A 12,682-nucleotide genomic window follows, 5' to 3' on the forward strand; every position below is an offset into this window, starting at 1 on the left:
GCACAGACAGTGCAGTGTTAATGCATAGTACTTCAGTATTGAGTATGATTCAGGGTTTATACAGCTTTTCAAAAGTCAAATTCAAACACTTCCAAGGTGCACTGTCAAAGCTTTTTCAGTACCTTACAGCTTTGGTAACCAAAACTTCTCATCTAAAATGTACACTTTTCTGCACTGAACTAAGCACATACAATTTCACCACCATGTTATTGTGCTGTAACACCCAACATGTTTCATGAGAGCCTTCATGTACACTTGACATTGTGTTATGTTACCTGGCATGGCCAAAATAAATCAGTCACACAATCAGTCAAAATCAGTGATTACACAGTAACTTCAGTTTCAATTAAATATTTAGTGACTAGTTTTCAAGGTGCAATGTAAAATAGTGCATAATGTTTTACACTCTTTACGGTTAATCCATGTATATTCAATATGCTCACTTGTTACTGTCAAAACATCATCATGTTTATTCTCTTCAAAACAACCAAGTATAAGTTCCTATAACCTTAGCTGAGTATAAGGTATTTATGTTACTGAATCTTCATCGGATTTAAATACTTTGCATTACTGGTCTCTGCAATTTTTTAGGAATTACACATTATAATAATTGAAAAAAACATCAACATGTCCACATACCGGCACATAATTTAGCAAAAAATGTAAATTCCATCCTTCAATAATCCAAGGACTTCAATAATGTTTCAAGTATTACTGAAAAATGTCACTCCTTTTGTCTAATTTACAATCATCATTTAAATACACATTGTCAGGGCTGGGACCAAAGAAGACTGGCAATAGTAGGATCCAGTAGCGGTGTCAGGAGAATCAAGAGGGTTTAGCCAAGGAATACTCGGGGTCACGGAAGGTAGGTCGATCGATCAGGCAAACAACGATAATGGGGATAATCCGGAGACGTTAAACAGGAAGAAAGCAAAGGTCGATACACGGGTAGATGGGATAATAATACTAAGGCTCAGAAATACTGCAAGAAAGGCTAGGCAAGACTTCACAATTAGTGAGGGGAACAAAGGAGTATATATGTGGTTTAATGAGTGGGTGAAACAGGATACAGGTGGAGATGATTAATGAGGACAGCTGGGGTGATAATTGTATAATGGATTCTATCATGGTCCTGGAACAGAGTCTGGGGAAAGTGTAGCTCGGGTGACCTCTAGCGGTGAAACCGGAAACAGTCAGGATGTAGGAGTTACACACATAAGCAAAATTATGCTTGTAGAAACACTATAGAGCCAACATTTCAAATCTGCTTTTTTGTTCAATCAAACAATAGAACTACACATATACAAAATAAAAGATTTCTCATGGTGATTAGCATAGCTATGTTTACAATTGCAACTGTAGCAACCAACTTATAAATCTTAAAACTTGACTAAGCAGAAGTATAATTTTACTGTAAGAGACGCCTGTTTTTTAGAACCACTTGTACATGTAATGTGCTATTCTTAGGTTTCTTTTTTCCTCTGCAATTATTTCATCCCATACACAGGCACTACAAATGGTCTTCAATTGCAAACTTTTTTCTTTCATGGCAGCAGTATGCAAATATATATATCAAAAGACTACACATTATTAATATATGAATTAACTATATTAATTGGGTAACCTAATACACCATAATACTTTATAGCATGAACACTTTACAAATGCTAGTCCTATCTGCAATTGCCGCACAACAGGTTGGGCTACATAAACAACTCTTTAACAAAAGTGTTATACAGAGACACAAAAGACAAACACAAAGAGTTAGAAACACTCTTTCACCTGCAATGTCTCTCTCTCTTCTCTCCAGCTCGCCTCTCTCTCAGACAGCACCATGTGGATGAGTGAGGATGTCATCTCTGGGGTCAGGCCTCCACCTCCCTCCCTCATTTTCTCTCTCTCGCCCTCCCTCGCTCTCTCTCCCAGCATCCTCCCCATGTCCTTCTCCAGGGCTGACAGACGCGAAATAACTGAACTGTCCTGCAAGGTGAGAGAGAGAGGGATAAACACAGCAATTCAAAGCTCATTTAAATTTAATTTGATTGAGAGAGAGAGAGGGACACTATAGAACAAAACCAAAACCTCCTATCTGGAACATTGGGACAAAGAATCTAAACCCCAGAACAAACTGGATTGCTATTAGGCCCTAAACAGAGAGTCCACCCTGACAGAGTCTCTGTACACTGATATGAAGGATATGAAGAGATATGAAGCAGAGATAGACCCTGACCATAGAAACAGGATGACACAGGCAGACCTGGCTGCCCAGAGAGGAGCAGTGTTGTGGTCACTGAGACAGTGCATCTCTGTGTCTACCTCTCATCTCCCTAACAAGGGAAACACACTTCAGCAGGTCTCTTGCATACCTCACACAAATGACTGAGCCAGAGAAACTGGCCATCCTGCTGGGTGAAGGACACACTTTAGCAGTCCAGTATAGAGCTGCCTGCCACAGACTGAGGGGGGTGCCAGTGACTTCAATAGAGGCACGGCTGGAGAGAGGATGTCCTTCACAATATCATTGTAAATACATTATTATACAGACGTGCTCAAATTTGTTGGTACAATTACAGCTCATTGAAGTAATGTTTCATTCCTCCTGTGATGAAAAAAGTGATTAAATTAAAAGCTATTGCATCATGTATACTTGCATGCCTTTGGTATGTCATAGAATAAAGCAAAGAAGCTCTGAAAAGAGATTAATTATTGCTCATTCTACAAAGATATTCTAAAATGGCCTGGACACATTTGTTGGTACCCCTTAGAAAAGATAATAAATAATTGGATTATAATCATATTCCAAACTAATTTGTTTCTTTAATTAGTATCACACGTCTCCAATCTTGTAATCAGTCATTCAGCCTATTTACATGGAGGAAAGTAGTTACTGTGCCGTTTGGTATCATTGTGTGCACCACACTGAACATGGACCAGAGAAAGCAAAGGAGAGAGTTGTCTGAGGAGATCAGAAAGAAAATAATAGACAAGCATGGTAAAGGCTACAAGACCATCTCCAAGCAGCTTGATGTTCCTGTGACAACAGTTGCAAATATTAGGAACTGTAGCCAACCTCCCAACAATCGACCCCAGATTGAACAGAAGGATAGTGCAAATGGCAGAAAAAGAACCAAGGATCACTGCCAAAGAGATACAAGCTGAACCCCAAGGTGAAGGTACGTCAGTTTCTGATCGCACCATCCATCGCTTTTTGAAAATGAAAGTGGCCTCCATGGAAGAAGACCCAGGAGGACTCCACTTTTGAAAGAAAAACATAAAAAAGCCAGACTGGAATTTGCTAAAATGCATATTGACAAGCCACAATCCTTCTGGGACAGTGGTTTTCAAACCAGTCCTGGAGTACCCCCTGCCCTGTTGGTTTTTGTTCCAACTGAGGTCTTAATTGCTTAATTTAATCTTTAATTGACCTAACAAAGCAAAATATCATTAAATTAAGTAATTAAGACCTCAGTTGGAACAAAAACCAGCAGGGCAGGGGGTACTCCAGGACTGGTTTGAAAACCCATGTTCTGGTATAGTGTCCTTTGGACAGATGAGTCAAAACTGGAGCTTTTTGGCAAGTCACATCAGCTCTATGTTCACAAATGTAAAAATGAAGCTTTCAAAGAAAAGAACACCACACCTACAGTGAAACATGGAGGAGGCTCAGTTATGTTTTGGGGCTGCTTTGCTGCACCTGGCACACAGGTGCAGAAGTCTCATTGAGAGCTACAGAAAATGTTTGATTCAAATGATTGCCTCTAAAGGTTGTGCAACAAAAAATTAGGTTGAGGGTCCCATCATTTATGTCCATGCCATTTTCATTTGTTTTATTATTTACAATATAATTTTGAAAAATAAAATCAAAAGCAGTCTGATTTCTATTAAATATGAAATAAACAATGGTGGATTGCAATTACATTTGTCAGTTTCAAGTTATTTCAGAGGAAATTGTGCATTCTTCGTTTTTTGTGGAGGGGTACCAACAAATTTGAGCACATCTTTACATACTTTTAAATGTATGTCTAAAGCATTATTATTAGGGCTGTCAGTCGACTACAATTATTGATTTGGTAAATCAATGTGCATTAGTTGGTTAATTGGTATATTAATTGGGTAATTAATAAATAAGTAACAGTCTTTGGTTGACAGTATTAAATAAATACTAGGCATTAATATTACAGTATAACACTTAATGGGAATGGTAAAAAAATGAAATATATTTTAGAAACACTAAATAATTATAATCAGCAAACTAAATTATAATCACTACAGCAAACTGGTGTTTTGCTCGCAAATGATACTGTGAACTCACATTGCCTTTTTAACAAAAGCATCACTTTGCAAATTAAACAAAAAACCTTTCATAATGTTTCCTTCCGAATCCAGTTTGAATCCAAAGCTAGTCTTTAGTTTTCCCTTTATCGGCTTGTAACCCTCCAGTTTGTAGCTCTGTAGCTCATGTGATGTGATTTCTTGTGTGATTCGCCTTTATTGAACACCAGAAGCACAGGGCTGGTCAGTTTGACCGATTTTAATTTTAATTACTCTGTGTTCCTGAATACACTGTGCATACCCATTTGTGAATTTTCCTAAATATACAGCTCTGGAAAAAATGAAGACACCACTGTAAAATCAAGCAGCTCGGCTTTATTTGATGGCTTGTGACCATCCATCGTCCTCTTGATCACATTCCAGAGGTTTTCAATGGGGTTCAGGTCCGGAGATTGGGCTGGCCATGACAGGGTCTTGATCTGGTGGTCCTCCATCCACACCTTGATTGACCTGGCTGTATGGCATGGAGCATTGTCCTGCTGAAAAAAACAATCCTGAGTTGGGGAACATTGTCAGAGCAGAAGGAAGCAAGTTTTCTTCCAGGACAACGTTGTACGTGGCTTGATTCATGCGTCCTTCACAAAGACAAATCTGCACGATTTCAGCCTTGCGGAAGCACCCCCAGATCATCACCGATCCTGCACCAAATTTCACAGAGGGTGTGAGACACTGTGGCTTGTATGGCCTCTCCAGGTGTCCGTCTAACCATTAAATGACCAGGTGTTGGGCAAAGCTGAAAATTGGACTCATCAGAGAAGATGACCTTACTCCAGTCCTTTACGGTCCAATCCTTATGGTCTTTTGCAAACCTCAGCCTGGCTCTTCTTTGCTTCTCATTGATGAAGGGCTTTTTTCTAGCTTTGCATGACTTCAGCCCTGCCCCTAGGAGCCTTTTTCGAACCGTCCTTGCCGTGCACTTCACCCCAGCTGCCATTTGCCATTCTTTTTGTAGGTCACTTGATGTCATCCTACAGTTGTTGAGTGACATTCAAATGAGTTGGCGGTCATCGCGGTCGGTGGAGAGTTGTTTTCACCCTCTGCCGGTCTGTAGCTTTGTTGTCCCCAATGTCTACTGCCATCTTTGAAATTTTAAGCAAACCAATGCTCACTGTATTCCTCTGCCAGTAAAGCCAGAATTTAAACCTTTTCCTCACTCAAAACTTTCCTTTTCAACTCTTTTGGCATGGTCAATAGTAATTTTTTGATTCCAATTACTTTTGAGGTACTACTACCACTGTTTTTGCCATCCAGCTGGTCCTATTGCAAGAGGATAGTGATGACCACAGCAGTGGTTTTTATACTTTTCTTCGTTAAATAAGATTTGGTTCAGGTGATCACCTAATCAGTACCTCATTCAGTAGAATGAGATGTGCCTGTGTTGGAATTCAGCAGACACTGGAATGGAATGGCTGCCATATATGTAGAGATGCTGATTTAAACAAATTTGCAGTGGTCTCAATTTTGTCCAGAGCTGTAAGTATTAAATATGCCTATGGTGTTTTAGCTGCTTAAACACAAACATATATAGGTTATAAACATGTTTAACTATAATAGATTATAAATACATTATAAATAAATCCTGCCTGGTAGCAATCTCTACCTCTCCTGTCTATAGTCTTTCATGTGCTTGAAAAACACACACATTGTATAGCATTACAAGTGTCTTCATACAACTGTAGTCAGACTGAGTGGACATTGAGTGATTATGCTGCAAATAAACACTTGTTTCATTTATTTGTTTTGACTGTGCAGTATATGGTCTAAGAGAAAGAAAAGAAAGAGAGGTGGGATGAAGAGAGAGAGACCTACCTGTCTGATGCCAGGGCTACCCTGAGAGCTGTGCAAGGGAGCCACAGTACTTGCACCCCCCGAAGAAAGAGTCAGGAATGGGTACCAGTACCAAATACCTGCCAGAGAGGGGGGGGCAGGGGTAGGGACACACATAATTTCACACATCAATCCGAACAGTATAACAACACAGTAGAATGCAGATACATTATTATATGAAAAACAAAGAAACTCTCACACACACTCACCAAACGCCAAGAGGAGCAGGAGTAGGAGCAGCTCAATGGCTTTCTTCACTGTGCCTGTGTGCCTGTGAGGAGAGAGAGAGTATAATTACTAACATCAAAAACTAAAAAAATTCAGGTCATTGTCAGTTGAATTCCATTCAGCTCAATTCAGTTGCATTCAGCTCAATGCAGTGTCAATGCAGTTCTCTCTGATCAGTCTCGTCCCTGTGGCTGCTGACACTGTGCACTCACCTGCTAAGCAGAAACACATCCAGCATGGAGGCCCCAGTGGTCAGGCTATACCAGGCCGTGCCCAGCCACCAGAACAGCATCGCCACTGCCTTGCCTGGGGAGAGAGAGAGGAATCTGTACTGTGCTGTGTTCTATTATACTGCACTGTTCTGCACTACACTGTGCTGTAATGTATTGTGCTGTATTGTGCTGTACTGTACTGTGCTGTATCATTTACCTGGAGACAGGAGGAGATCCCAGAATCCCAGTCCAGGCTGGACTTGCAAGACTTGGGAAGAACCTGCAACAGACAGAAACACCATATCACATGACACACTGAGACAAGCAGAGCAACTTCCTCTAATAATGTAAGGCTGAGACAGAGGTGCAACGCGCACTTTTCAGTGTGGTGTGTTGAGCTAGAAGTACACAGTAAACAGCACACAGAGTAGGGAGTCACAGCGTAGCATACAGTATACAGTGTGTTGAGTCATTGTTTTTAGTCAGTACGCAGCGTGTACAGCATGTTGAGTCAATGTCTAGTCAGTGTCCAGCGTGTTGTGCAGGGCGTCAAGCCAATGTTCAGTTGTACCAGAGCCGCCCTCCTCAGAGGAGGAGTAGCCGGAAGAGTGGCCCTGCCCGTCTGCACTGGGGGGGGGCAGCTTACTGCGGGAGCCCCCCCTGCTACTGCGGTGGAGTTCTCTCACGGAGGGGGCAATACCTGAGAGAGAAGAGGAGTGGGGAAGAGATATGGGAGGGGGGAGGGGGTTGACAGATTAGCGAGAGCGAGGGTGGGGGGAAGGGGAAGAGAGAAAGAAAGGAGAACGGAAGAGAGGGGAGTATTGAGAGAGACAACATCCAATTAATATAAGGCTACTTCAGTTATTTATCTGCTGCCAAGCAAGATGTCCAATTTGTCCCTACTGACACAGACTAGGGCAGGAGACTCCACCCCCCTCCCCTCCAGCATGCCTCAGTGGGGGAGAGAAAGGGAGAACACCCACCCCAGTACTCCTCAGCCTTGATTGGCTCCTCGCTGGCATAGCTGCCCAGGGATTCGCTATAAGCGTTCTGGTGGGCTGGGCAGTGGGAGGAGCTGCTGGGCGGTCGCCGGGTGCCAGCCTTCTTCTTGAAGATCCTGAGAGGAAAAGAGGGATTGAGAGAGGGGAGCAAGGTTCCTGCACGTTAAGGATGTGGAAAAATAATTAATTTTAATGACTTTTCATAATCATAATTACTCTCAGATGATAAGGCAGGTATCAGATTATGTGCTGCTGCAGTGTGCAGATGAGAGAGAAACAGACTTTTACATTTTAGCTTATAAACAATTACTTTTAATGACAACAACATTCATTTTCATATTTTTTTAAGGCCCTTAAAAGTCACTTAGAAATGGAATGACTTTTAATGATGGGCGGGAATCCAGAGGAGGGGGGGAGGGAAGAGATTTGGTGGGAAAGTGTTATTTGACTGGGCTCCTTATGTAGGAAAGACACAGGAAGACAGAGAGAAGATGCCCCTTTTTCACTGGCAACCCAAGTCGGAACCTAGTCGAGTTGGCCTGGTACGCGTTGGGTGTTTTCCACTGCAAAACCCGAGCTGGGGTAAATGACATCACTGTAGCGTAAGGTACACTTATAAATTTCAATTTAAGAAGTGAATTTATAGTATCACCTTATCACGAATCCTGGAATCTTGTAGAACTCAAATTTCTTTAATAATTGGACGCAGACACCAATTCCAAAGATATAAATTGTCAAATTTATTCAAAAACAAAGACTAAATGTAGCACTACACTAATTATACAAAAGGGAAAAACTAATTAAAATTCAACTCTAGATCAACAAATCAAAGACAAATCACTTCCTTGACCAAATCAAAGACCATGGGATCGCATATGATAACACACAAATCGTTAAACAAAAAAGGTTATAAACACACTGACTACAATACCGGTCAGTAAGACGAAGGTGAGTCTCTCATTAGTATCGTTAGTCAGACATTAAATAACTACGCAGGTTAGTATTTATGTCAGGTAACTTCTCGTTATATATATATATCAGTCTCATTTACGTTTAGGTGCCAAGAAAGATCCTATCATTACTTGTTACCACAATTTCCCTTAACTGATTATTATTCAATGATTAGGGATAGGCAGGGCCATCTATAATCTGGTGTCTATTAACTTGTGTCAATTTCAGACTAAACAGTTAAACAGGAATGAGAAGATATTTCTCGGCGTTGACAGATTTTATTTCTAAAATTATCAACAAAACAGTTTAATGCAACACACATTTATTTAAGAAAACTAAATGATATTACAAATTCTAGAGTTATGAATCACAGATTAACATTTCTAATTGATTTCTCAAATGTCATGAATCATGAACTCCAAACTGTTAAACTTATCTGAACTTCGTCGCAGAGAGGCCTCTCTGTCTTCAGTCTCAGATAACAGCACACGGCACGAGGTCCGTGTGGTTTGGAACAAAGGCAGTCCGGTGCGGCTTTGTCCAAGAACTTCCACTCAGTCGATGCACCTGGAAGTTGGGGTTTCGCGAAAGTAGAGTCTTTTCCAAACAGATTTTCCACTTTTTTTGAAGGCTCCAAGGTTGTGGACAAAATCTTCTTTGTAAGCAGGGTTCCACCATAGTTACTTGAAGACAAAGTCTTTGAGGAACGCAGGGCCCTGTTCGTTCCAAGGGTCAAGTTTCTTAAGACTCAAATAGCTATTTAAATGACTGACACTTTCGTATACAGTCGACTTAGTCAATTGTCCAGCTGTAAAACTCCACTGATCAGGTGGGCACAGGCGGGCATGCGCAGTCTTTAAAGTTCTTTATTTAATAAAGTCCTTTAAAAGAATTCTTAGTACAGCTCAATCTCCTGCTCCCAGTTTAACTCTTCTGTTGCCAGCAAAGACTTGGTTGGTTTCTGGTTCCGGTTCTGGCAACAGAGCTACAGGTTGAGCTGTGGCAGCGAGTTACTGGTTCAGGTGAGAGGGAGAGAGAGAAAGAGACCGTGCGCTGTTCTTTATAGTCTGTCAGATCAATAGGGGATTGGTTCTTGAGTTTTTGAGATTGGATTTCGGTTTCAGCCCCCAGTGTCCTATTGGAGGGGGGCTTGATTTATGACTGATGTCAATCCATGCCAACTTTTGGAAATGCCGGTTGGCCCGGGTTTGTAGCACTATGTCGGGATTTCGGCTCTCGTCCACTTCAAAGAGTTTTTTATTACCTACAGGCCCCTTTCTCCAGACATCTCATAGCAGGATTCCAAAATATTTGGCCTGTTCTCGGTGCCATCCTCCCCAAAACTGTCACTTTGATGTAAACCAGTTCCACACTGATGAGTTAAGGAAATCTGATAACTTTGGGGGAGGAGAGGTCTTTAGATCAGTGCTTCAGCTCAGAGCTAAAATGCTCTTATCAAAATACACCCAACATAACGCTACATCACACACTGTGGACGTTGAGAGTTGGGTGCATGAAGCTGAAAGATAGTCAGGTTTTTCAGATGACAACAACAGAGGATCTTGAGAGTGTTGGTTGTTCTTGTAAAAAAAATAAAAAATCTATTTTGTTCTAAATGGAAGTGAAAACCAACTGGCCTGGCTACCGAAGTGTAATAGTGATGCTGCAAAGATATACATTAAAACATATTCTCAGATTAAGTGTGACAAAAACAACATATGAAAGCCCATAATGATTTAATTTAATTTCTATTTGTTATAGTATTGTAAAAGTAGTCATTGTACCATGAAAATACGGAGTATTCCAGCATACACTGAAACAGTCCAATTATATAATCATTTTGTATAAATACATTTGTATTTGTACAATAACATAAAGGTCGAATCTCGTTAAAATGAAAATATCACAATGAGGAAAATATGTACATATGCCCAAGTCCCAGCCGATTGTCAATAGAAACACTAAGAATAATGAGAATAATACTAGTCTTTTCGAAATTATATATCAGGACAACTAAATATTGCCATCTTTCCCTCGTAGGTAGATTAGACCTGTATTATTAGTTTACTTGTACAAATAATTTTGTTTGAAGAATCCATTAAAAACTTGCCTAATCAACAAGACACCAACTAAGAAAAGAAGCGAGACAAGCTTCTCACAGAAAGAAACCTGACATTTCACAACCTTAGAAAAAAGGGAAGGTTTTCAAATTTCTAAGCTTACCTTTTTCAAAAGTCATATTGCAACATGTAAATGTTTGTAGTAATCCTTGATACCATGGTTTAATTTGTAATTAAAAATCTATCAGCTTTTACTAGCAGTCTAGATGGCGGCATCAATTATTTTGACAGCCGGAAGTCCTGCCCTCCCTCCATACCATAGACTGGAAGTCCCGCCTTAGGATATCGGCCATCTTGGATGTCAGCAATTTGTAAGGTCACAAGGTCATCTGGTAAGATGGTAGCCATTTTGTTAGGGTGACATCCATCATGGTGAAGGTCCAAGGATACCTCACCCTGCTGGTGTGAAGGTGTAATGTTTAATAGCATAAACTGTGTTTTTAAGGTTATATTGTTTTATGATACTGTTTTAGTAAATTAAAAAATAAGAAAAAGAAAAGTTTTAAATCCATCCATACATCTTCGAAACCGCTTATCCATGTGGGTCGCGGGGGACGCCAGAGCCGATCCCAGCAAGCATAGGGCGCAAGGCAGGAATACACCCAGGATGGGACGCCAGTCCATCGCTGGGCAGTTTTAAATGCATACGTATATATTACGTTATAGTGTTTTATGGTACTGTTTCAGTAAATTAAAAAATAAGAAAAAAATAAGTTTTATATATTTTTAAGGTTATAATGTTTTATGATACTGTGTTGGTAAAAAAAAAAAAAAAAATTAAAGTTTTAAATACTTATATATTCTTTTAGGTTATAATGTTTATGATACTGTGTTAGTAAATTAAAAAATAAAAGAGAATAACAAAATAAAGTTTTAAATAAAAAAAAACATTCACCCACGGTGGGGTTCGCAAACATACGTGTTTTTAGTTCATATGTTTTATGATTAGGCTTAGGATGATACTGTGGTAGCAAAATTAAAAGATAAGAAAAAAATTAAGATATGTATAGACTTACATATAATATATTGCATCTCATTACATATATATAAATATATTTTTAAGCAAAAACACATAAACACATGTATAGATCTCATTGTTATATTTATCAATAGACACTGAAGACAAATACACCACTTTTCTTAGAGAGATACAGTGAAATGTATATAATTATACATGTATGTTTTGACCAGCCCTGTACTTATTATTTTTGTTAAATTTGAGAATGCTCAAATGTAGACTTAACATAGATCATATTTAAGAATATATATATATATATATGTATATATACATATACATATAGATATACACTCACCTAAAGGATTATTAGGAACACCATACTAATACTGTGTTTGACCCCCTTTCGTCTTCAGAACTGCCTTAATTCTACGTGGCATTGATTCAACAAGGTGCTGAAAGCATTCTTTAGAAATGTTGGCCCATATTGATAGGATAGCATCTTGCAGTTGATGGAGATTTGTGGGATGCACATCCAGGGCACGAAGCTCCCGTTCCACCACATCCCAAAGATGCTCTATTGGGTTGAGATATGGTGACTGTGGGGGCCAGTTTAGTACAGTGAACTCATTGTCATGTTCAAGAAACCAATTTGAAATGATTCGACCTTTGTGACATGGTGCATTATCCTGCTGGAAGTAGCCATCAGAGGATGGGTACATGGTGGTCATAAAGGGATGGACATGGTCAGAAACAATGCTCAGGTAGGCCGTGGCATTTAAACGATGCCCAATTGGCACTAAGGGGCCTAAAGTGTGCCAAGAAAACATCCCCCACACCATTACACCACCACCACCAGCCTGCACAGTGGTAACAAGGCGTGATGGATCCATGTTCTCATTCTGTTTACGCCAAATTCTGCCTCTACCATCTGAATGTCTCAACAGAAATCGAGACTCATCAGACCAGGCAACATTTTTCCAGTCTTCAACTGTCCAATTTTGGTGAGCTTGTGCAAATTGTAGCCTCTTTTTCCTATTTGTAGTGGAGATG

At 40.0% G+C, this 12,682-nt stretch overlaps 1 protein-coding gene across 1 annotated transcript in view; it reads right to left on the reverse strand.

The window, feature by feature from the left end:
* The window catches only part of sun2 (Sad1 and UNC84 domain containing 2), a 42,277-nt gene that overhangs the window by 8,860 nt on the left and 20,735 nt on the right, over positions 1 to 12,682 (reverse strand). Inside the window, exons 3-9 of the mRNA XM_066707113.1 lie at positions 7,586 to 7,719; positions 7,174 to 7,302; positions 6,820 to 6,882; positions 6,603 to 6,696; positions 6,372 to 6,433; positions 6,145 to 6,242; positions 1,786 to 1,983 (exon numbers count right to left, since the gene is read on the reverse strand). Of these exons, the coding sequence (XP_066563210.1) occupies positions 1,786 to 1,983; positions 6,145 to 6,242; positions 6,372 to 6,433; positions 6,603 to 6,696; positions 6,820 to 6,882; positions 7,174 to 7,302; positions 7,586 to 7,719 (778 nt within the window). The remainder of the gene's footprint in view (positions 1 to 1,785; positions 1,984 to 6,144; positions 6,243 to 6,371; positions 6,434 to 6,602; positions 6,697 to 6,819; positions 6,883 to 7,173; positions 7,303 to 7,585; positions 7,720 to 12,682) is intronic.

This window comes from Amia ocellicauda, chromosome 6 (assembly GCF_036373705.1).
Source record: "Amia ocellicauda isolate fAmiCal2 chromosome 6, fAmiCal2.hap1, whole genome shotgun sequence".
In the NCBI taxonomy this organism is placed as follows: Eukaryota; Metazoa; Chordata; class Actinopteri; order Amiiformes; family Amiidae; genus Amia; species Amia ocellicauda.